General features: G+C 43.8%; 1 protein-coding gene across 1 annotated transcript in view; it reads left to right on the top strand.

The window, feature by feature from the left end:
- The first annotated feature begins 20789 nt into the window (after window positions 1-20789).
- Window positions 20790-22928, top strand: part of LOC135882628 (cystathionine beta-synthase-like) — a 43330-nt gene continuing 41191 nt past the window's right edge. Inside the window, exon 1 of the mRNA XM_065409603.1 lies at window positions 20790-20968. Coding sequence (XP_065265675.1) covers window positions 20790-20968 — 179 coding nt within the window. The remainder of the gene's footprint in view (window positions 20969-22928) is intronic.

The raw sequence follows: 22928 nt of genomic DNA, 5'->3' as shown, positions 1-22928 counted from the left end.
AATTCTTATGCCTACATTTAGGTCATATAATGTAATTCTCTCCAATCAGGAGCAAGGGGAGGCCCTGTAAGATCCTTTCATCGCAGCCCCCTGTCTCCTCAAGTGCTTCTGAACTCTAGATGTCACTGCAGGGAAGAAACACGAGCTTCTGCGATGTATAACAAAACATAAACACATCTAGGACAAAATCCCACCCTTCGTTAGACGTATATAACTGGACTACAGGCAATAGGGCTGCATAGGTATGAGAGGGCAGAATTTGGCCCATAATATTTAATGAGTGTACTGAATACACTGAGACCAAACTTACCAGTGACCCACTGCAATGGCATTGTCTGAGCCAGTCAGAGTGGAGGGGATGCTGTGCAGTTAGCTAGGTGTAACTATGGATTTCTTTTAGCTACACAGGTTTCTGGAGTCTCATTTGTGTCTGACTTGCATTAGTTTAGTTTAGTGTTGCCCTTTCTCAAACTGTTCAGTCCACCTAACCTTGTACTCTGGCTAATAGTAGCTCTCAGCCACTCTGCAGTGGTTTACATAATAACTCTACAGTGATGGGGGGGGGGGGGAATCGATTTCCTATCTCTATTATGACTGCTGTGATCCTCCTCTGATAGGTTATTTGCCACAATAAACCTCTCTGCCAGCACAGAGATGCTGTCTCGGCTTCTCACTCCCTTTAGCTGAAGCAGAAAAATTCCACAGTTTACACAAAAAGCCAGACAAAAACTTCCAAGAATCTGCAGCTGTCAATCAACTAAAAGAGGAATTTTATTTTTATATATATATAAAAATGTTATATATATATATATTACACACACACACAATATAAAAAACCTCACCCATCTGTATTTTCATTTCCCTCCTTCCTTAGCCCCACAAATGCTGTCACATTTGCTTTACAATTTGAAAATCTGCAGCCCCTCCCTCCCAATTCAGTTTTCAACACAAACTGTAAACAAAAGTATGTTATTCTGGGGACAGCAGCCTTGCTGGTGTGGAGAGGAGGGAAATGAATGTGTGATGAGAGGTGAGAGTTAAGACTGGCTTTGGAAGTTTCTTTACCTTCTGTAGTGTGACAGTCTCTATTTTGTAGCTTCTTCTCTTTACTCTTAAAAGTTGAATATTAAAAAATTTCATCATAACAACTTCAGGCTGCTTCATGTTAACTCTTTAATGTCATGTCCATGGCTACGAAATGCTTCTGCCTTTGGCCTCTAAACTTGTTCAACCTAGGGTATGATTACCTCAACACCAGAAGTCCCTTCAAGTTACTGTTATAACAAAAAGAACAGGAGTACTCGTGGCACCTTAGAGACTAACAAATTTATTTGAGCATAAGCTTTTGCTCAAATAAATTTGTTAGTTTCTAAGATGCCACAAGTACTCCTGTTCTTTTTGCGGACACAGACTAACACGGCTGCTACTCTGAAACCTGTTATAACAAAAGTTACACAAAGTGTCTGAAAGACTTAAAAACTCTCCCTGTTGCTTGGAGCCAGTGAGCAGCTGCAAGCTGTAGTTTAGATAGCATTAAAGAAATGCTCCCTTCCTCTTGGTCCTGGACTGATTTAAGTAATTCTCTAAGTAAATAAATCAGTGGAACCATCACTGTCAGGAACTCGGAGAATACAGAGAAAGAGGCAGAACAGAGCTAGAAAGAGAAATCTAGACAAAAGTAATTAATACAGTGCTGCAATGAAATACACGCCTCCCTCCCCCCCCCCCCACACTACCAGTGGGAGGGACTCTAATAGACAGTTGCATCTGACAGAATCGTCCCAGTCCTGAAATGACTTGGACAAAAAGTCATCAAATGCAGTGGTCTGTTCAAAGCTCCCTGTGTACTCTATGGCAGCGGTTCTCAAACTGTGGGTCAGGATTGCCTAAAAATCTCTGTATTTACTGTGCTGTGAAGACCAAATAAGGCTGGTGGGGAAGTGTGTGTATTAAACTCAAGTCTTCTGTCCAAAGCTTGAATAGAACTATTTTTACTTGTGTGTGTGTGTGTGTGTGTGTGTGTGTGTGTTTGTGTTTCTGCGCTCTCCATATTATTTAGCTTATTGTAAACATGCTGGCCACCTTACTTAAAATTACTTTGCACAGGGATATTTGTTGAAATGTTGCATTGCATTTGTATGTCTTTCTCTTTAAACTTCAACCCTTTAGGTTTACTAGTGACTCTGTAAAAACATTAGAGTTTTCTTATATGAAGGCAATTTTTCAACTAAATCTGTGTAACTCATCTTTGCAAGGTTTCCTAGTAACTTCACACATGTCAGATAAGGATTTAGAGAGAACTTTAAAGTCCTTCTTTCCACTCATGCCATATCTGTGGCTGACTCCAGAACTCCATGTATGTAGTATAGTTGCAGCCATGTTGGTCCCAGGATATTAGATAGACAAGGTGGTGAGGTAATATCTTGTATTGGACTAACTTCTGTTGGTGAGAGAGACAAGCTTTTGAGCCACACAGACCTTCATGTAGCTTGAAAGCTTCTGGTCCAATAAAAGACACTACCTCTCTCACCTTGTCTCTCTAGTATTCCAGGTAATTCAATTGCTCCTGTTTAACAAACTTAATCTAATTCACACAGTTCACCACTGGGTGCTGTCTTAACCTATAGATTGCCGTACTGAGCTTCATGCAGCAAGTAATACACACTGGTTTAAATGGCATTAGCCGTTGCAGACTTCATTCAACACTTTCTTACTGTTTAATGTCAACATTTAAGCCACTCTACAGTGATTAAGGGAAGCCTTTTATGTTTTAAAGGGAAAAAATCATTCAATACAATGTGCTGTATTTATTGCACAAAAGTTCAATGTACATTATAAAGAGTTCAATAAAAGCAACTTGGGTGATTTAAAATGGTTGGGTTTATTTTTAATTTTGCTGTTGGCCATCCAAGTTGAAAGTACCTTTGACTATAGACCTGTTGTGGGAAATTTCCATCAGTCACAAGGCACCACCCAGTTCCAATTGGTTGGCTGTAACATCATCTGCCCTTTTTCATCTCTCTGGAAGGAACTGGGGATATGTGAGGATCCTGGCAGGGAGCCATGTTTTGTCTGCCCTAAGTTTCATAACTGAACACATGCAACAGTAAAGGTGCAAAACTGACACACAGAAAAGGCAAATGCTAAGGTGTTTACTGCAACGTTTACTTATCCACATTGCAAGCCAGTATTGATTACTAATTGGACTGATATTTGCATGCATGAATAAATAGGAACAGTACGGATCAGTTAGCATTGCTATGAGAACTTGGTGTCTTTTTTGGTTGTACAGTAAACTCACAATGTTAATGGTGCATTAACAAAACTTTAGTTTTTAATGTTTTCTTTTTTTTAAAAATAAGCTGCCAGGGAAGAGGGGAAATGCTATCTGCATTGTTATGAAACTACTTGTTTGTGTGTGTTGCACAGTTATGTAGTGTCTCAGTTAATTGCTCATCTTAAACCAGAGTAGAAATGGTTTGTTTTGCCATGCACGAAAGTAAATATTTAATCTCCTAGAAAAAATTGTTGTAATTTGCACGGCAATAGCTCTTCACTGTGGACTAGCTATATGTGAAGTTTGAAAGCTCAAGTCTTGAAGATCTTCATGCACATAGATCTAAAAATTTTTAAAGCAGAGAAATTATATGCGGAATGCCCCCCCAGCCTCCATCAGTAATAGCTGGACAGATTTTTCCTTCAAAACTCCATTTTTGGTATCAATCAGAAGATTAGATCGTGTTCTATTTTCCCCCCCCCTTTCTTTTTGGAATGTTTCAGCCCAAGGGGAGAACTTTGCAGGAAAGGAGTGACTATAGCCCACTTATAATAGAAGTCACAGTGTAACATCTGCTCTAACATTTTGTGACAATGTTTTTTTTAAGTTAGTCTTTTGAGGTGTTGATCAGTGACCCAGTCTAAAAGTCATTCTTGGACAGGAGGTCCTGGATTGCTCAGTGGATGGGTAATAAAACATGAAGATCCCCTGCATACTTCCTAGATTACTGGTTGAAATATAGCCCACCTAGGTAGCGATTGCAAATAACTTCCATCAAATATGTTTGGTAGCATATAGAAAATGAATTCTGATCATTTCAGTCCAATATCTATGGACAGGTTTTGCTTGCAAACCTACTATTGCAATGATGCAGCGTTAGTGGTGGCCACAACAGAGAGGCCAATGGCTAACTGGGCATGGGGAATAGGGCAGTCTTAGCCATAGGCTAAAGCTGTCTGCCTACAGTGCCACTTCCAGTGGAGCAGCAAAAGAGTGTCTCTGATCACTCCCTTCAGTTCATTCCCAAACTCTTGTTCAGCCTGCAGTTTCTATCCACTTGCTTCCTCACCCCACTCCAAAAAGGGTTTCCTATTTCTGCTCACTTGTGTGCAGCAGTTCCAAAAATGCCCCCAAATCCTTTTGTACGTTTGCTTCTTGAAGCACTGTGCAGCTAGAGCGAAGGACTCAAGGGTACCCTTTGGTTCTAAAGGCAGCTGCTGTGGGTGACTGGTCAGAAACAGGGATCCCTTTTGGTAAGAGGAAGTGAAACCGATGGGAGACATGGTGGAAGGGAGGAAGCCTATCTTTGCAAAACAGGCAGGTACGTCTGGGGTTGATAAATGATTGATTGAACCCTCCTCATCCCTAGAGGTGCTCACCCTGAGGACGCTTGTGTGGTATAATCTCTGCTGAACCCCTTCTGTAGATAGAGGACTTTGGTCCACAAAACGACCTTTCATAAGCAAATTCCCTTTTAGAAAAAAAAAGTCCTGTTGCTGGTGGAGGTGCCTGTTTCTGTCACATCTGGGTGGCAAAAGCTGACAGTCGCACACAGACACGCTGGGGATGGGCAGGAGCAGCTCAAAAATAAAGGCAGACCCCCCCAAAAAAAATCCACAATATTGTCTTTTTAAAACAACTCAGGATTTTTGGGGTCTAACTCAGGATTTTTGAACCTGTGGGTTTGGCAATGCTGGAATCAGCGAGAAAAATGAGGCAGTCGGCGCTGCTGCCCTCAATTTGGGGGACACAAGGACATGTAGGACACAGGCACAGTCCAATGGTCACAGATTCTGATCTCGCAGGCCTGGGGCACAGGTGTACACAAGCATGCTCCACCTGGACAAAACATCTCGAAGAGTCACCAGGTGAGGTAAGTGACCATTCTTTCTGCCCCTAGTTAAACGAGCGCAAGTGAGGGCTAGTTTTAAAGGCAATAATTACATAAGAAACTCAGTCCTGTTAGTGAATAAACAACATGTAACCCTTCTGCCAGTCAGAGTTGGCAGCAACAAGGGCCGGGTTCAGTACCTAGGGGTTCCTTTTCAATAACACAATGCAAAACAGGCTCAAGCCCCGCCCAGTGACGTGGGACAATTACACACCACCCCCTGGGTGCCTCTAAGAGGCAATAATTCCCCTCTCCCAAGTGGAGTCTGAGTGTAGCAAAAACTTTTAATAAAATGAGGGGAATAACTCAGCATTAATTTGGGAAAACACCGCAACTAGGTTCATAAACATAAACCCTGAGCAAAAGACCCACCCCCAAGTAAGTTGGGCTGTGTCCTTTTCCCCTCAGGTTCTTAAGTCCAGCAACCCAAAAGTCCCTTTAACATGCCCGTCCCTTCTCTGCACCCCACTCACAGTTGCTGTCCTTGGTCAGTGCAGCCCCAGACTCCAGAGGTTCATCTGCAGCATTCACCTCCCACCCTGGGTGGAAGGGGGTGGGTAAGGAGGCACCTTACACACTCCACTGCTCGGGCACTCGCTCACCGCCCCACCAGCCGCCTTGCTGGCCATGTCTCCACCAGCCAGCTGGCTGGCTGCTCACCAAGATGTCTTCAACGCCCACCACTTAACACAGCTCTGAGTGATTTCAGCTCTCAGTGATCTTCGCTGTTAGTGGGGGGAGGGAGCTTCACTGGTGGTGCACACTGGGCAGTCTCTTGCACCAAAAACACTGTCGCAAAGTAGGTCTAATACTTAGACCTAGGTATCTGTGATTTCAGCTCTGCAGTGTATAGCAAGACTCTCAAAAGGGTCTCATGTTGTCTAAAACCCTTAAACAGAGGCCACCTTCTCTCAACTCATTGGGCTTTGGAACCCATGGCCCCTGCCTAGTAAGTGCCATTCAGCTGAGGGTGAGTCCCTCCACTGGGGTATGCCGGGTACAGTTCTGCTGCCCTCGATTCACACAACAAGGATAACAACTCTTTATTACTTCTGCCCCAATAACAAGGAAACTGGGGATCCAGCCCCAGCCACACGTGATCATTTGGGCAAGCAATCCCATTATGCTGAGTACCTACACAGGATGGGTGTGCCCATGCAAATAAGATCAACTCCTGAAGTCCTTTTCCACAGCTCACCACTAGATGTCAGGGGAGTGCTCATTCAGACTCTACTTACATCCATGACACTAAAATCCCCTGAGGACACTAGGATAGAATTGTTTAGATTTAGTAATGCAGAGACGGACAAGCTAATTGCTTAAACACAGGCAGCACCAAGAGCTAGATCCATAGAGGGACTTGGGTGCCAAAGTTCAACATTTAGGCACCACTGAGATCTTCACAGCTCCTCCTCAGTTACCATCTAAACTTGTAGGTGCTTAAATTCCCTAGTTGCCTAGATCTCTGCCAGTAAAGTCCCCATAGCACCTTAGCTCACGCAGGTGAGCATGTGCAAAACTGCTTAAGTCTAGACCCTGCCAAGCTGCTAGGTGCCCTAGCTGACACCTAAGCCCCTAGATGTCCACCCACCTGTCTCGCTGGCAGGGCCTGATCTGGTAGCTGTGCTCAGAGCATGCCAACTGATCAGGTCTCGCACAACATACAGCCGAGAGCAACTTGTGTATGTGCATGCGCTTAATCGCCTGCTCATCAGGGCACTTGTGGGATATGGGAGATCTGGTTTCAGTTCTTCGCTCTGCCTTATTTAGAGCAGGGACTAGAATGTGGAGTTTTCATATCCCAGATGAGTGTCCTAATTCATTGGGCCAGAGCAAGAGAGATTGACTTTGTAGCTCAGTGATTTGGGCACTCACCTGGAAGGTTGGGGATGTGGGTTCTGGTCCCTGGGCCAATGAATATTTAGTTCACAAAAACGGAACCACTCCAAGAGAGTGCCTAATTGTTAGGGCACTCAGGCGGGCTATGGGAGCCCCATAGTTACATCCTGTTTCAAATCAAGGAGTGCAGGGGATCTGGAACAAAAAGGACTGAGTTCCCCTTCCCCACCTCCTTTTGGGCAACCCCCTTAGGAATGTCTGAAAGTAAGGAGTGTGCAATGCCATGTGCCATGACCAAGGTGAAGTATTTACCAGTTGCAGTGGGGGGCTTGGTGAAGAAGAATGTGTTTTACCTGTGGGTAATGGCTCAAGGAAAACAGAGACATCCTCCGTGTTTTAGAACTGCGCAGCACTGGATCGTTCTCGTAGAAGACATGAACAGTTTACTGGGAAAAATATAAAGAAGCGCAGTTTATCCCATGGCTTGTATTATAATTTTGCCAGGTAACAAGACACCACAGCTCCTTGACCACACTGAGCCATAGTCTTCTTTCCTCTGCCAAACTCTGAGGTAACACAAAACTGGACATCTCTAAGGGCACCAGCAATGAAGGAACAGATGGGAAGAAGTATTGTACTTTAAAATTAATGTGCAGGTGATACAAACAAATACTAAAATCTTTTGAAAAATATGGGCCCTATTGAGCCCCACATTGTGGTAACTAAGAGATTGTTGCATTCAGTTGTTGTACTCATTCAATTTCTGTCTGTAATACCATAAAGATTAGGACTCGACGTTGATATCCTCACTCATGTTGAGCAGTAGCTTACTTTGTAAGTGATACCACTGACTTCAGTTGGATTAAACATAAAATCAGATATACTCAGCATGAGCAGAGGTATTGGAATCTGACCCTTAGTGAGAAGAACATTTTATTGTTTTTAAAAAAGACTTTAAAAAATTTATTTTCTTAATGAGAAAAAATAATTGTTGCTAGATGTTGTTTTTCAGGTTTCAGCCATGGAGTGACGCTTTATGTTCATATAAGGATTGTATAGCATACAAATCACTGATATAGCCAACTGCTGTTTCAACCTTTAAATACCCATAATTTATACAATGTGAAAGTGAAAGGATCAAGTCCTCTATTGGCTGGCATAATTCCATTGACTTCAATGGAGTCATGCTAACCAGTACAGAATTTGTCTCTAGGCTCTCACATCAAAACAACTTTACCTTAAGACACCCTTTAAAACCCAGTGAAAAATGTTCTGCTTTGAATGTTCAGACCTGTCATTTTCAGCTTTGCTAGACTGTTTTTCTTCATGTGTGGGTGGATTTCCCTCCTCCCGGAGGAAGGCTGCACTCACACCAAGCTTCACACTGTAGCTTCAGTTGCTTTTTAAAAAGCCACAAGGAAATGTGTGTGGTTTTCTCCTTCCACAATGGAATAAGTTTAAAAAAAAAAAAAAGCACTGAACCGATCTGCCTCCAAGTTTTCCCCAGAATTCACCTTTGTGCTGCACCCATCCTTCCTAATGAGAATTGTAGATTCCCATCGAAGAGAGAATCAAGCTGAGAGGTTGGCTTTGTGGTCATGAAATTCCGAAGCAGCTGGGCACCTAGCGGTACAAACTAGTGGAGCCAGATCAGCGCTTCATCTTTTCAAAGGCAGAGTAAATCGCATAGTACTCAATTAATCAATGTGGAATCTTTCAGATGATGCTTTAAAAACAGAAGCCCTATCTGCTGCTCATGGGCATGACTTATTCTGTGATGTCTTTCATGAGAGCAAGGAATTTTCCCAGATATCTTTGCCCAAAATGTGACATCTTCTCTCTGCTACTGTCTTATGACGTGTTGTAGTCTGGTCGTCTACCTTGCTGCAACTTTCCTGCCCGAGGTGGCTCATTTCAATGGGAAGCACTCTGAGGTCTTTCAGGGTAAAAGCTGGTATGTAAATACAAAATCTGAATGCGCCTCTGAAGGGAACAGTCGTGAAAAATTTAAATGTAATAAACAACTTCCATTTACTTATATGATCTGTTTTTTTTCCACTGTTAACATTTGCAAATGCAACTTGAACATTGCACAGATGAAAGATAAGAATTATATAACCATGTACCACGTTATATTTTTATTGTTATATACTCGTGGTGAGATTAATGGGAGTTGTTTGCATGGAATGAAGATATGATGGGGTGTCAGAGCTAAATTCTGTTCCCCACAAGGTGTGTGGGCTGAACTTCCCCATCAGCTGAGCGCACACATTGGCAAGGCAGCATCAAACCAATACAAAATTCCTGTGTCTTCAGCAAAGAGTGCGCAGGGCAGATCTGGCTGTGTGAGGAGGTTGCAGATCCATGCTGCTCAAACACACTGTTGATGTTCAGCGCTCAGTCAATCCCATATCTAGACTAGATTTAAGCATGTATTGGTTCAAGGTATATTTGTGAAGGGAGATATCAAGGCCAGAATGGACCCCTTGGGTTGTTCTTTAACTGGAATGTACACAGAACATCATTCTTACTGGGACTAACATTATTTGGAGCACCTTTATGTGTGGCCTGGAAGACTGGGTCACATCAGATAACTCACAGGATTGTTCCACTATGGATTATCCCTGGCAATGTTTTCCAGAGATTTCACATATCACAAAAAGGCCAAAGATAATGTCATTCCTCTGCTGGGGCCTCTGTCTGTTATGTTTATTGCCTAGGAAAGGTTTGGGTCCAAAACAAATAGTCATTGCTGCTTTTTATAACCTGCGTTCATGTACGACAGCAAAGTTTCCCACACACCTGCTTTTTAATAGTTGTTCATCTCAGCCAGCATGTAATAGGTTGGGAATCTTTATGGAGTCCTTTAGCTAGGGGTGCAAAGGATCCTTAGGTGCTAAACCCTGATTTAGTAATAAAGCTGCTAGCAATAGGAATCTGGGGGGAAAATCCACAGCTAACCTCTTTCAGCACCAGCTCATCAATCTTAGTGTATCAGATATGCTAGGCGGCTAGTCACGTAAAACTGGAACTGTTCTCCCATGATACCGTGACTTTGCATTGTACCTAAGGTTGTGATTCTGTTACCCTCAAGGGAGTTGGTGCTACTCAATGTGAGTAAGTGCTGCAGAATCAAGCCCTGAAAGTGTGTTTGATTGTAGGGTGCCCTAAAAGCATGAAGGATATTCGTACAATGGGGTGCACCAAAGTGTTTCTTACCCTTCTGTTATGGTCTAAGTTTCTGACTCAGCAAGGCCCCTAAGCACATGCTAATCTTTAAAGTTAAGCACATGCTTAAGTACTTTGTTGCATTGGGGTGGGTTTAAGCATGTACTTAAGAGCTTGCTGAATGGAGGCCTTAATGTACATGTGCCTAGTGAATTTTTAAAACTAAAGCTAAGTAAATAAAAACTGAATCAATACATAAATTGCACATTCTATTTACATCCTGACCATTAAGATTTTGAGAGGAATCACATACTAAACCTGAGCAGGTATACATGCTATGAGATCACCCAATCAGTATCTTTCATGAAGTGTTCTAACTCAGCTGATTGGCTTTCTCTCGCTGCTGCAGATATAAACAGGCGAGCTAAAGCATTAGGGAAGTCACTCAGCAACTACCTTGAGGCCAGGTAAGTATATCTTATCTAATACTATGATTTTACTGTAGCCTGTGACTTGTGGGCCACGTTCCAAGGTTTGATTAGGGTTCATTGAGAATCTGTGTTAACAATTTCTGGATAATCCTATTTCGAAACCTAACCTTCTATTGTCTAGCTTGGTGAGATTTTTAAGAGAAACATTTTCTATTCACTCACTTTTAAATTACACAAAAGATTTGAATTTTCTTTGAGTGCTGCAAAAGATTGAATGGACAAATTAGTATGAAAATCTGTCTACTGTGCCAACTCCTTTATCTCTTCATTCAGTCTAATGTATGAAGGTTTCTTCACAGAGCAGGGACGTTTTCTTCCATTTGAAGAGTTATCAGTGCAATGTGATTAAATAGCCATAAACTAAAATCTGCAAAGCACTTCATACGCATCAGCCAAGGTGACGTGTCCTGTGCAGCATGCTAGACACAAATTGCATAGTTGTCCACCTTGCTGCCTCTTCGTCCAGTATGTCCTGTGTTGTTAATTTAGATATTAAATTCAGTACATTTTGTGCTTGCACAACTGCTTCAATTTTCAATGTGCTGCAGACTTTTTGTGTTGAAAACGAGTAACTGCATCACAGAGGCAGACCTGGATTTTTTTTACTAGTTGAGCAGAGACCAAGTGGAGCTTTTGCCACATGCGGGAGGTGGGTTTGGGCTTTTGGCAGCAGGAAAAGTAAGATTTCTCAGCCACCTCTTTAAATGTTTGATTAGTTAATGTCAAAGGCCAGTATAGAATGTGATTATTTAGCCAGGTAAGTAACGTCCTGATTTCAGATTATGTTCAAAGTACTGCATAATTGTGTCCCAGAATTTAAGTTTACATTTAAAACAAAATAAGTTTCTAGCCCTCATGGCTGGGAAGATAGCCTTCAAAAACAGGACTCAAGTGTAACCGATACCATAATGTCTGCAGACTCAGACAGACAGACTGAGACAATGCCTCTAATAGAAATGTGAACTCCCCTACCTGTTATGAAGCCTAATCATAACAAGAGCGTATTATTCTAGTACTGACTGCTTTAGCAATAATATCCAGCAAATGTGCTCCTTGCTGGATGTAGGGACAGGTACTGGGGCAGGGAGTGGAGGTGGAGGAGCAATGGAGCAACTAACTGCAGTCAAGAATGGTTAGGGTTAGGAATGAGGAAATCAAACACTCTCTCCCAAAATTTTAAGTGACAAAGAAAAGTTATACCCCCTTCCTAGTGCCAAGCTTGTCTCCAGTGACCCTTGTTATGAGAGCTGCTTGTTGGGAAGTGTGTTAATCTCCTTTCATACTTCTTCAGTTAATCTCTTCTTTATAGACAAGTGACTTGTGCTCCTTGTCCCTTAATTCACAAGGCAAATAAGGATTTGCTTACAGAGACACTCCCAAGGCTGGCAAACCCAAATTGTAAAAACACTAACATTTTTAAAACTTTTTTTTTTTAATCTCCAAACTAGCTGCAGGTTCAGTGCAAGCATTGGGAAGGAGTTCAGAACATCCATTTTTTAGCCAGATTGATTCACGTGTTCTTAGTCATAACTAGTATTTAGTCACCCATTTCCTTCCAGTGCTCCCGGTCTGTAAAATGCTGGCTGGAGTGAGTGCTGCAGGCACCAACCAGTCTAAAGGATCAATGCACGTTGTGGCAAAGTACCTTCTTCTCCTCAGCAGGCTCAGTCCTTTTTAGCCTTGGAGACACAGGCTTGGGCAAGGCAAATCCTTGCAGGTAGCACAGGGTCTGGCTATTCCTTCCCTCAGTCAGTCCCTTGTGCTTGTTTATCTTCCCTTCTGGGGACAGAGTGCAGCCTTCCTTGCAGGAAGGGTTCAGAGCCTTGCTGCTCCTAACTTACTGGCAGCTTCCCTGGTTCTCTCACTCTCTCTTCCCCCCTCCTTCCACGCCGGGGAGGGTTTAAAAAGGTCCCAAGCAGTTAGAGCCAGCTGAACCTAATTAGTTCCCTAGTAACCCCTTGCCCAGCTGAACCTTATTTCCCCATGGTTCTCTCTCTTCAGTGGCTTGGGAGAGGCCTTTTTAACCCCCTGGGACTGGTTACTACCCCCTTTGTAGCTGTTTGTCCTGGGTTTGCCACAACGTTCTTCCATGGAACGTTTTATAAGAACAAAAGCACCAGTAACATTGCCAACCTATGTGAGTCTTATTATTAGTCTCACAATATCTTGTATTTTCCTTAAAGTCCCAGCACCTGGAACCAGTTGATGATGTGAGACTCTGTGTTTTTTTTGTTTGTTTGTTTGTTTTTAAGGTCTGTTTTTAGCTTTCAAAGTTGTGGAGACAAATTTGAAAATGTGAATCTCAAAGACCAGAAGACAAACTAAAAGAACCCCAAGATCATTGGCTTGAAAATAATGAGACTTTAAAATTAATCTCCATTCATAATTTTGAATGCTTCAATATGGCTAATTTGGGAGTAGGAGGATTGTATCAAATTAATAGATTCTAAGGCCATTGTGATCATCTAGTCTGATCTTCTGTATAATACAGGCCACAGAACTTCCCCAAGATAATTCCTGGAGCAGATCTTTTAGAAAATCATCCAGTCTTGATTTAAAAATTGGCAGTGATGGAGAATCCCCCACAAACCTTGGTAAATTGTTCCAAAGATTAACACTCTCACGGTGAAAAATCTACACCTTATTTCCAGCCTGAATTTGTCTAGCTTCAATTTCCAGTCACATTATACCTTTCTCTGCTAGACTGAAGAGCCCATGTAGGTACCTACAGATTATAATCAAGTCACCCCTGAACCTTTTCTTTGTTAAGCTAAATAGAGAGACTCAAGGAGCTCAATCACTATATGGCAAGTTTTCTAATCCTTTAATCATTCTCATGGCTCTTCTCTGACCCCTCTCCAATTTATCAACATCCTTCTGGAACTGTGGACACCAGAACTGGACACGGTATTCCAGCAACAGTCACACTAGTGCCAAATGCAGAGGTAAAATAACCTCTCTACTCCTACTCGAAATGTCCCTGTTTCTTCATCGCAGGATTGCATGAGCTTTTTTTGGACACAACATCACATTGGGAGCTCATTTTCAGCTGATTATCCACCCCCATCCCCAATTTTTTTTTCAAAGCACTGCTTCCCAGGATAGAGCCCCTCATCCTGTCAGTATGGCCTGCGCTCTTTGTTCCCAGATGTATATACCTTTACATGTATAATGTATAATGCTTGCTTGTGCCCAGTTTACCAAGCAATCGAGATCATTCTGAATTAGTGACCTGTTCTTTTCATTATTTACCGCTCCCCCAATTTATGTCATCTGCAAACATTATCATTTATTTTATGTTTTCTTTTAGGTCATTGATAAAGATGTTAAATAACATAGGGCCAAGAACCAATCCCTGAAGTGTCCCACAGTAAACACACACACTCAAACACACCCTATGTTCATCCTTTTTACAATACTATGATAAATTTTGTACAAAGTATGCCTTGTGAGGTTTCATTTGATAACTCTCAATCTGCTGAACATTATTGTCCTGGTAAAATATGTACGGCAGCATTATATATAAAGTTATAAAAGATTCCACAATCCAGATTGTACCCTGGGAAATGTCACAGTGTTGTTTCCCCATTTACAGTTACATTTTGAGACCTAGGAGTTAGTCATTTTTAATCCATGTAATGTGGGTCATGCTAAGTTTATATCATTCTAGTTTTTTAATCAAAGTCTCATGCAGCAACCAAGTCAAATGTCTTACAGAAGCCTAAGTATTTTACATCAACACTATTACCTTTATCATCCAAACTTGTAATCTCATCAAAATATATGTTAGTTTGGCAGGCTCTATTTTCCATAAATCCTGTTGATTTGCATTAATTACACTACCTTCTTTTATTTCCCTATTAATCGAGTCCTATATCAGTCGCTACATTGTCTTGCCCAGGACTGATGTCAGGCTGACTGGCCGATAATTACCTCGGTCATCCCTTTTTCCCTTTTAAAATTTGGCAAAACCTTAGCTTTCTACCAGTCTTTCAGAACTTCCCAACTGTTCCTAGACTTATTGAAAATCAACATTAATGGTCCAGTGAACCTACCAGTCAGCTATTTTAAAACTCCTGAATGCAAGTTATCTGGATCTACTGATTTTAAAAAGTCTGAGTTTAGTAGCCACGGTGATAATAGTGGCATGCGAAGAGTATTATCATCACCATATGATGAAATTGCATCATCTGTTTTCCCCCCCCCCCATACAGAACACAAATATTTATTGAACACTTCTGTGTTTTCTACATTATTATTAATTCTACCATTTCAACTAGTAAGGGACCAATACTATTGTAAGGATTCTTTTTGTTCCTAGTATTTTTTTAAAATTAATTATTGTCCTTAACATTGCTGACCATAGATTTCTTCTTGTGTCACTTGGCTCCTCTTGTCAATTTTCTACAATTCCTAACTTCTTCTGAGTTTACATTCATTACTATCAACTTCCCCTTTCTTCTATTTCTTATATGTATTTTTACAGCTGCCTTTAATTCCCCTCAACCAGTTTTGCTTTTTAACCAGGACAGCCTTCATCCTCAGTTGTGGGATTGTGGCTTTTTGGGCAACTAGTGAAGTGCTCTTAAATTTTTCCCAATTATCATTCACATTTTTCTGATTATATTTTTCCTCTCAGCTGATTTGGATCATAATTGTTTTTAAGCTTTGTGAAATTAGCCCTATTAAAGCACCAAGTATATATATTACTAGCCTGGACTAGCTTATACAATATAGATGTGATCAAGTCATGATCACTTGTACCTAAGCTCCCATTAACTTTTATTTCTGTGATCAGTTCCTTTCTATCTGTTAGGAGATGGTCAAATATAGAATTCCCCCACACTGGCTGCAACACTTTCTGAGTTAGGAAATTGTCATCTATAAAGTTCAAGGGTGTTTTAGTACTGGCACGGTGAGACCTCCAGCATAGGCCACTCAAACTGAAGTCCCCTATGATCACATACTGTAGATAGCGGTGTAAGGAACTGGTCACCCTGTTCCTTACTGTGAGTTGATGGAGGCTCCAACTAGTACCACATCTTGTGCGTTATCTTTTAGGACATTGATCCATAAGCATTCAAGATAATTTTCTTCTGAGTTATCAGTGACTTGGAAACAGGTAATATCATTTTGACATAGAGTGCTATTCCCCCTCCCCATGGGTGGCACATGAACTGCCAGCTGGGGGAGGCTAGCCCCCAGCCCCATCCCTTCTGCCCGAGGTCCCGCCCCTTCCCCTCCCTGCTGGAGCCCAGAGCCCGTCCCATCTTGGCCACCAGCACAGTCCTGCCCCAGGCTAGCCCCTCAGCCCCAAACAGGGCCGGCTCCAGGCACCAGCTTAACAAGCAGGTGCTTGGGGCGGCCAAGGGAGAGGGGCGGCACCTGCAGCAATTCGGGGGCAGCAGGTCCCTCACTCCCTCTAGGAGCGAAGGACCTGCCGCTGAACTGCCGCCGCCAATCGCTGCTTTTTTTTTTTTTTTTTGCTTGGGGCGGCAGAAATGCTGGAGCCGGCCCTGGCCCCAAAGGAGCACTGGGAGGGCAGTCGGCGTGCAGCCGCAGAGCCTGGGCTGCTTGATACCGGTGTGAGCAGGGGGTTGCACACAGATAACTGGTTGCTTACATATTCCAATTGCACCTGGCTTTTGAGGTTGATTAGAGTTTAAACATGGAAGAAGTTTGGTTCATATAGGCCTAGTGCAGGAAGGCTTCATTGACACTTAGTGGCCTTCCACCCTCCCGAGTTACCTAGGGTTATGCCTAGTGACGCCAACAGTATGATGTCATGTTTTATTTTTACATCAATAAAGCATGTGAGTAGAGTTGTCACATCTGGCCACTTGCCCAGTCACTATCAGTTGGCAAAGTTTTGTAGACATTATAGTAAAAGTGGGTCTTTTGGCGGAATTAGAAGAGGGAGTGGTTTCATAGATTAGTGCAAGGATGACAGGCCCAGATTAACTCTCCTGTGGGCCCGGGGCTATTTGATTTTGTGGGGTCCCTGTATATAAGTCTTTTTCCTGGGAGGGAGTTTGGTGCAGGAGATTGGGGTGCAAGAGGGGGATTCTGATCTGGGGCAGGGGGTTGGGGTGGAGGAGAGGGTGTGAGGTGTAGGCTCCGGCCGGGAGGCGCTTACCACAGGTGCCTGCCATAGCCCCAAGCTGCTCCCCGAAGTGGCTGGCTGCTAGCACATCTCTGCGGCCCCTGGGGTTCCTGGCCAATGGGAGCTGCGGGGACGGTGTTGGGGGCAGCACGCAGAGCCTCCCCCCCCTCCCCATCCCCTCACCCCCTACCAGGGGCCACAGAGACGTGCTAGCAGCCGGCTGCTTCAGGGAGCAGCGTGGGGCCATGGCATGCAGGCAGCCTGCCCGAGCACCCCACTGTGCCACGGGACTTTTAGCAGCCTGGAGTTGGAGATTGCTGCCTGTGATTTATTTTTGTGGGGCCCTCCTTGAGCCGTGGCTCTGGGCTGCAGCTCCTAAAACCCCTGCCTTAATCCGGCCCTGAGGATGATGATCGACATGTGTGTCAGTGACCCTCTGTAACTCATGTGACAAATGCTGGTTTCAGCATGAACTCCCCCTCTGCACCTTGCACTGCCCTTGATGGAGGAGAAGCTACGGCAAGGGAGCCAACAGGGCAGCAGGCCACAGTCCAACCAGGCTGCTGGGGGATGGGAGAATGAAAAATCATGCTGAGGGGCTGGCAATATAACTGAGATTGGGATTTCCCACAGAACTTTGGGCTCCACATGGTTATCAGGCCACCCCTCTATCCCTTCCATCCTACAGCTTTAAATATAACTTTCCCTCTTCTGTGTGCTTTGGGTGGAAGGAGCTGATTTAGCTCTTGGAGTCTGCACTCTGTTCACATCTCAGCATGTGCAAAACAAAATGTATTAGGAATGTTCAGCAACATCTGATAATGAGGAACTATTCTCTTCAGATTTGGCCACTCAGGTATTTTCTTCCCGAGCCTCAGTGAATTTACAGACCTAGGCTGCTCTTTCCCTGTTAACTTCCATTGATGTCAGTGCAGGGCCGGCTCCAGCATTTCTGCCGCCCCAAGCAAAAAAAAAAAAAAAATCCGCGATCGGTGGCGGCAATTGGGGAAAAAAAAAAAGCCACGATCGGCGGTGGCAGTTCAGCGGCAGGTCCTTCGCTCCCAGAGGGAGTGAGGGACCTGCCGCCCCCGAATTGCCGCAGGTGCTGCCCCTCTCCCTTGGCCGTCCCAAGCACCTGCTTGTTAAGCTGGTGCCTGGAGCCGGCCCTGTGTCAGTGGGAGTTAGAAGCCTAAATACCTTTGCGGATTTGGACCTTAGTGTGTCTGTGCTTCAATCTCCCATTCGTAGGCACTTCTCTATCTCACAGGGCTGTTGTGAGGATGAATACGTTAGATTGTGAGGTGCTCAGATACTGTGGTAATGGAGGCTATATAAGTATCTAAGATAGGTAGCCGTCACACTCTGTTTCTTCACCAAGATGAGTATTTATCTGCACACTGCTTTGTTGGTGTTCCTCCAGCTGGGTTAAACTTGGATTTTGTTGCAAACACCCAACTCAGCCCAAGTTGGTTGAGGTTCACAGGCCTTTCAAGGAAACAAGCAGTTTTGAGCAGCCCTTGGCTGACAGTTTAATGACAAAACCACATGAAGCTTAGTGATTTTTTTGAATGAGTTTTATTGTGAATATTTGTGGTGGTTTTTGCACCTGAATTTCAAAGCAGAACTCATGGGCTGCAAACCTGTAATCCCAATGGAATCATGGCTGCTGTGTTTGGCACAGCTGTTTGTAAATCTAAACTGGTGACAGTAATCCTGAAAAGCATAAGAACACTTGAAAATAAAAGCACACAGAGAATTAGTGTCCAAAAGTGGGTCAAGTTTTGGGCTGTTCACAACTTGTAACAGTGCCCCTTTAAACTAAGATGGGATCAAGCAAGCAGTAAAATTTGGATATGGATCTGTATTTTGAACGTCCCCATTTCAGTGGGTGTTTAAATCTGGGGTTTTGGTTAAGCCTATAATAAAGCTGGAGACCATTTGCAAAGGTCTCATCTGGATCCAGGTTTGGAGTGTGAACACCTCTGATGTTCAGGGATGCTTGGATCAAATGCTTTGATCTGGCCTATTATTAGCAGACCGGCCATTTCTAAAATTGGGGTCTGGATCATACCTTGGTCCCATCTCTACTTTTTGACCAAACCCGGGTCCCATTGAAGTCAATGACAAACTTTTTTTTGCCTTTCCTGGGACTTTGATTTGGCCCTTTCAGAGATTTCAGAATTGAACCTTTGGACTCAAACAGAAAGTGCAGGAGATGCAAACCCTCAAGACAAGTGATGACATTTCTACTTGCAGTAATTACATAATAAAGCACCACAATAATGCAATAAGATATGGCTAGAATAATCTGTGCTGTTAGAGTAACGTCAAACTTCATAAATTATCCAAGATGCATGTCTGTGACCTGAGACTGAGTTGCAAAGTATGTTCATTTAACACAGACTGAAACAGGATTTGGCTGGATTACAGTGCCTCCCGGGGTGCACCACTGCAGAAAAGAGGCTTTTAGTTACTAAATGCACTTTTTCTTTTGTTTCTTACAATTAGTAAGTATTGTTTAAGTCTTGGCAGTAATCTAAACTTCCTTGCTTATCTCTGCTACAAAGACAGCCAAATCATGGAATCCAGTTACAATATATTGTCCCCTCCTCTGGTTACAGCACAGTTGCAATTATTTATAGTCTAGACCAGTGGTTCTCAAAGCCGGTGCACCGCTTGTTCAGGGAAAGCCCTTGGCGGGCCGGGCCGGTTTGTTTACCTGCCGCGTCCGCAGGTTCAGCCAATCGTGGCTCCCACTGGCCGTGGTTCGCCGCTCCAGGCCAATGGGGGCTGCGGGAAGGGCGGCCAGCACATCCCTCAGCCCGCGCCGCTTCCCGCAGCCCCCATTGGCCTGGAGCGGCGAACCACGGCCAGTGGGAGCCACGATTGGCTGAACCTGCGGACGCGGCAGGTAAACAAACCGGCCCGGCCCGCCAGGGGCTTTCCCTGAACAAGTGGTGGACCGGCTTTGAGAACCACTGGTCTAGACAGAATCTTATTCGTGCCCCTGACTTAGCTGTATTTGAAGTGTAGATAGGCCATAACTGTTTATCCTTCTACTTTTAAACTGTTGTCAGTTGGCTCCTGAAACCTACAATGTATCCCTCTGTCCCTTTAAGGCCACCAATCAGCTCAATCTGAGATACCTAGACCTGTTGTCAGAGTGTGCAGATGCCACAGCAGGAGATGGAATCTGACCCTCTCTTTTGCTTACCTTGCTGCCATCATTTCACAAGTTCTCCAGTCATCATATTTTTCAATCTGAACAAGATCTGAATTCCTAATGTAATAATCAAAATCTTTAAACACCAAAGCACTTTCTATGGGCCCATCTGTGTATCATAAAGTAATAAGGAAAGACTAACCTCGTTTTACCCTTTTGCAGATCACCTTTAAATGCAATGCAAGTTTATGATGCTTTAAGAACAACAAATGTTGTAACATACATTATGGACCTGCTCCAGCATCCATTCAAGTCAATGATAAACTCCCATTGACTTCAGTGGGAGTGGCAGTGGGTCCTATAATTAATGTCAGATCTCTGCAAACAGGTACAAGGGAGGGGAAAAGATTTGTTAATTTCGGAGGCATAGAGAACAGACAATCAAATTTCTACAGAAATCATCCTTAGATGGCTTACTTACTATAAGTCTTGGAATATTGGTTTCCAGACTGTAAGAGTCACTGGGCTTTTCTGTAGTTATTTTTTTATCCATGTTTTGGTTTGGTTTTTTCACACTTACATTGCCAGCTGTACCATAATTGATTACAACTGAGGTTCCAGTTCCTTAATTGTGATGGTGAAAAATATTCCCCTAGACTAGATAGCACTGAAGAATTGAGGGCCTATTTCCAAACTTGGATGCTCCAGTTACGGCACCCGGTTCGGCATTGAGGTCACTGTGTATCAGCTCAAGCGCCCCCGTGCAAACTGGTTACCCAGCATACACGCGCAAGATTGAAAATCAAGCTCCCTGATTCTAACGGTTGCTTTTTCCACTCTTTTCCTCTCAGCTCAAGATGGCTTTTGTGTCCACACTGAACAGGAAGATCAAGAGCTCTCATTTGCAGAATGGCATTGATACGGAAAATCAGGAAACCAAAACCAATTATACATGGCTTCCTCCCAACTTGCCCAGTAAGTGCACATGGAAGCCAGGGAAGCCCATCTCCGACTCACCTCATTCCCATGTGCCCTTGTAAGTAACTCTCTTGTGCTAGTTATGTTCAGACTGTTTTATATCCTCCCTACTGCAGGAAATTCCTCTGTGCCTCAAGGTTCCCCTAGAACATTCATAGTCAGAATTCAGCATTTAAAGCAATGATTTTATGTATAAAAACTGCTATTATTTTTCCCAAAAGGGGGTCCTCTGATCCGCTAATATTTCCAGTCCACTCACGACTGCCCCCTCTCTTTCACCATGAAGAGCATTGACTTAAATTGGAATTGTGGATGCTCAGCAGCTCTCCTGCAAACCAGACCCGTAGGGATCTGAAGTTAGGCACCAGAAAACAAGGCACCCAACATTAGTGGGCACTTTTGGAGACTGCAGCCATAATGAATATAGAGCCTTCTAACCTATTGCTCCCACCTTTTCTCTATAGATTTATTAATGTGTTAGCTAAGGGCCTAGTTCTATCACCTTTACTCACATTGAGTGGTACCTTATTCTGGGAGCAGTCCATTGACTACTCATGGAGTAAGCTACTGGAACTCAACATGAGTAAGGATAGCACCATCAGGTGGTAAAGGAATATTCAGTTTCCTCAGATCAGTATCAAGGCCACAGTCCTTCCTCCAGCGCCCAGACCAAGTAACTTGGCAGGAAGGAAGGGGGCATCTATTCTCCCAACCCCAAAGGCTGCATCATGGGAGGAGGGCCCACTTCATGGCTGCTACTTCACAGCCCTAGCATTCCTTTGTCATAGAGAAGGGTGTCAGTGTCTTACCAGTCCAGTGTTGGACCTTGTCACTGCCTCATTTTCCCCTTTTGGGGCTTCCCAATAACTGTCCCCAGACTCTCATGTGGGAAAAATAACACCCCTTCTTGGGCCTCGTTTATTAAAGTATCGCAGTTCAAATATCTCAAATCCAAACAAGGTTTCCCCCACTCCATGGTTTGTTCAGTCCTTTGTTGGGCTCATAAGTTCTTTCCAAATCCCAAGTCCTGCTGCCTGATGTTTCCTCAGCCTCCTCCCTCATCATGCTTCTGCTCTGGCCCTTTGTGGCAGGTAGCTCTAGCCAGCCCCTTTCACCTGTCTGGAGCTGGGAGCTCCATCCTTTCAGAGCCTGGATCCGCTCTTGATCCCTTGCAGAAGCCTCTCTGAATGTCTTTCGCCTTCATTGCCCTTGTGTCAGGGCTTCAGGCCCCAGGGTCTCTCAAAGCTCCCTCTAACCAGGGGAACTCTGTCAGGCCTACTCAGATTCTCTGGAGAGACCTCCCCTAAGTCTTTCCTAGCCCCTGGTCTCCCACTCTCTGCTGGAGTAGGCTCCATCCTAGAGGAATCCCCATCTCCTGGCCTACCATCACATGATTCCTGATGATCTGACCCAACCACCAGCCCAAACCCAACCTTTGGGACCAGATGACAAGGCACAGGGGAGGCTGAGCCCAAATCCCTTAAAGGGCCAGTCCACCCTATGACAAGGAGGATCTACAAAGTAAGATTCAAGGATCCCATTCCCTGATTTACCACTTCCTTGCCTCTGACTGCCAGACCCATGCTGCAGCAGACCAAGAACCTCTACAGACCTAGGCTCGTACTAGTGCAGAGGTTGTGCCACAAATCATGCCTGCAGGGCCAGCAAACTTGCCCTGATTGCACTGAAAAAGGGCAAGATGCTCCTCTGAATGAACACCTTTTCCACATGGTAGAATTTGTTTGGTCTACACCAAGTGGCGGTGATGTGAAGCAACATAAAATATTACTAATATTTTGCACTCCTACCTTTTTGTTCGAGGATCTCAAAGCACTTTACAAACATTAATTAATTAATTAATTAGGTGTTAACCCGCCCCACCCTTGTGAGGTATTATCATTTTGCAGGTGGGGAAACTGATGCACACAGAAATTAAGTGACTTTCCCAAGGCTATAGGGAGGCTATGGCAGAGCTAGGGATTGAATCCACATTTCCTAAGTCCTAGTCCAGTGCCATG

The sequence above is a fragment of the Emys orbicularis genome, chromosome 1 (assembly GCF_028017835.1).
Source record: "Emys orbicularis isolate rEmyOrb1 chromosome 1, rEmyOrb1.hap1, whole genome shotgun sequence".
NCBI lineage: Eukaryota > Metazoa > Chordata > Testudines > Emydidae > Emys > Emys orbicularis.
The sequence above is the reverse complement of the archived record's forward strand: the minus strand, read 5'-3'. Positions and strand labels throughout refer to the sequence as shown.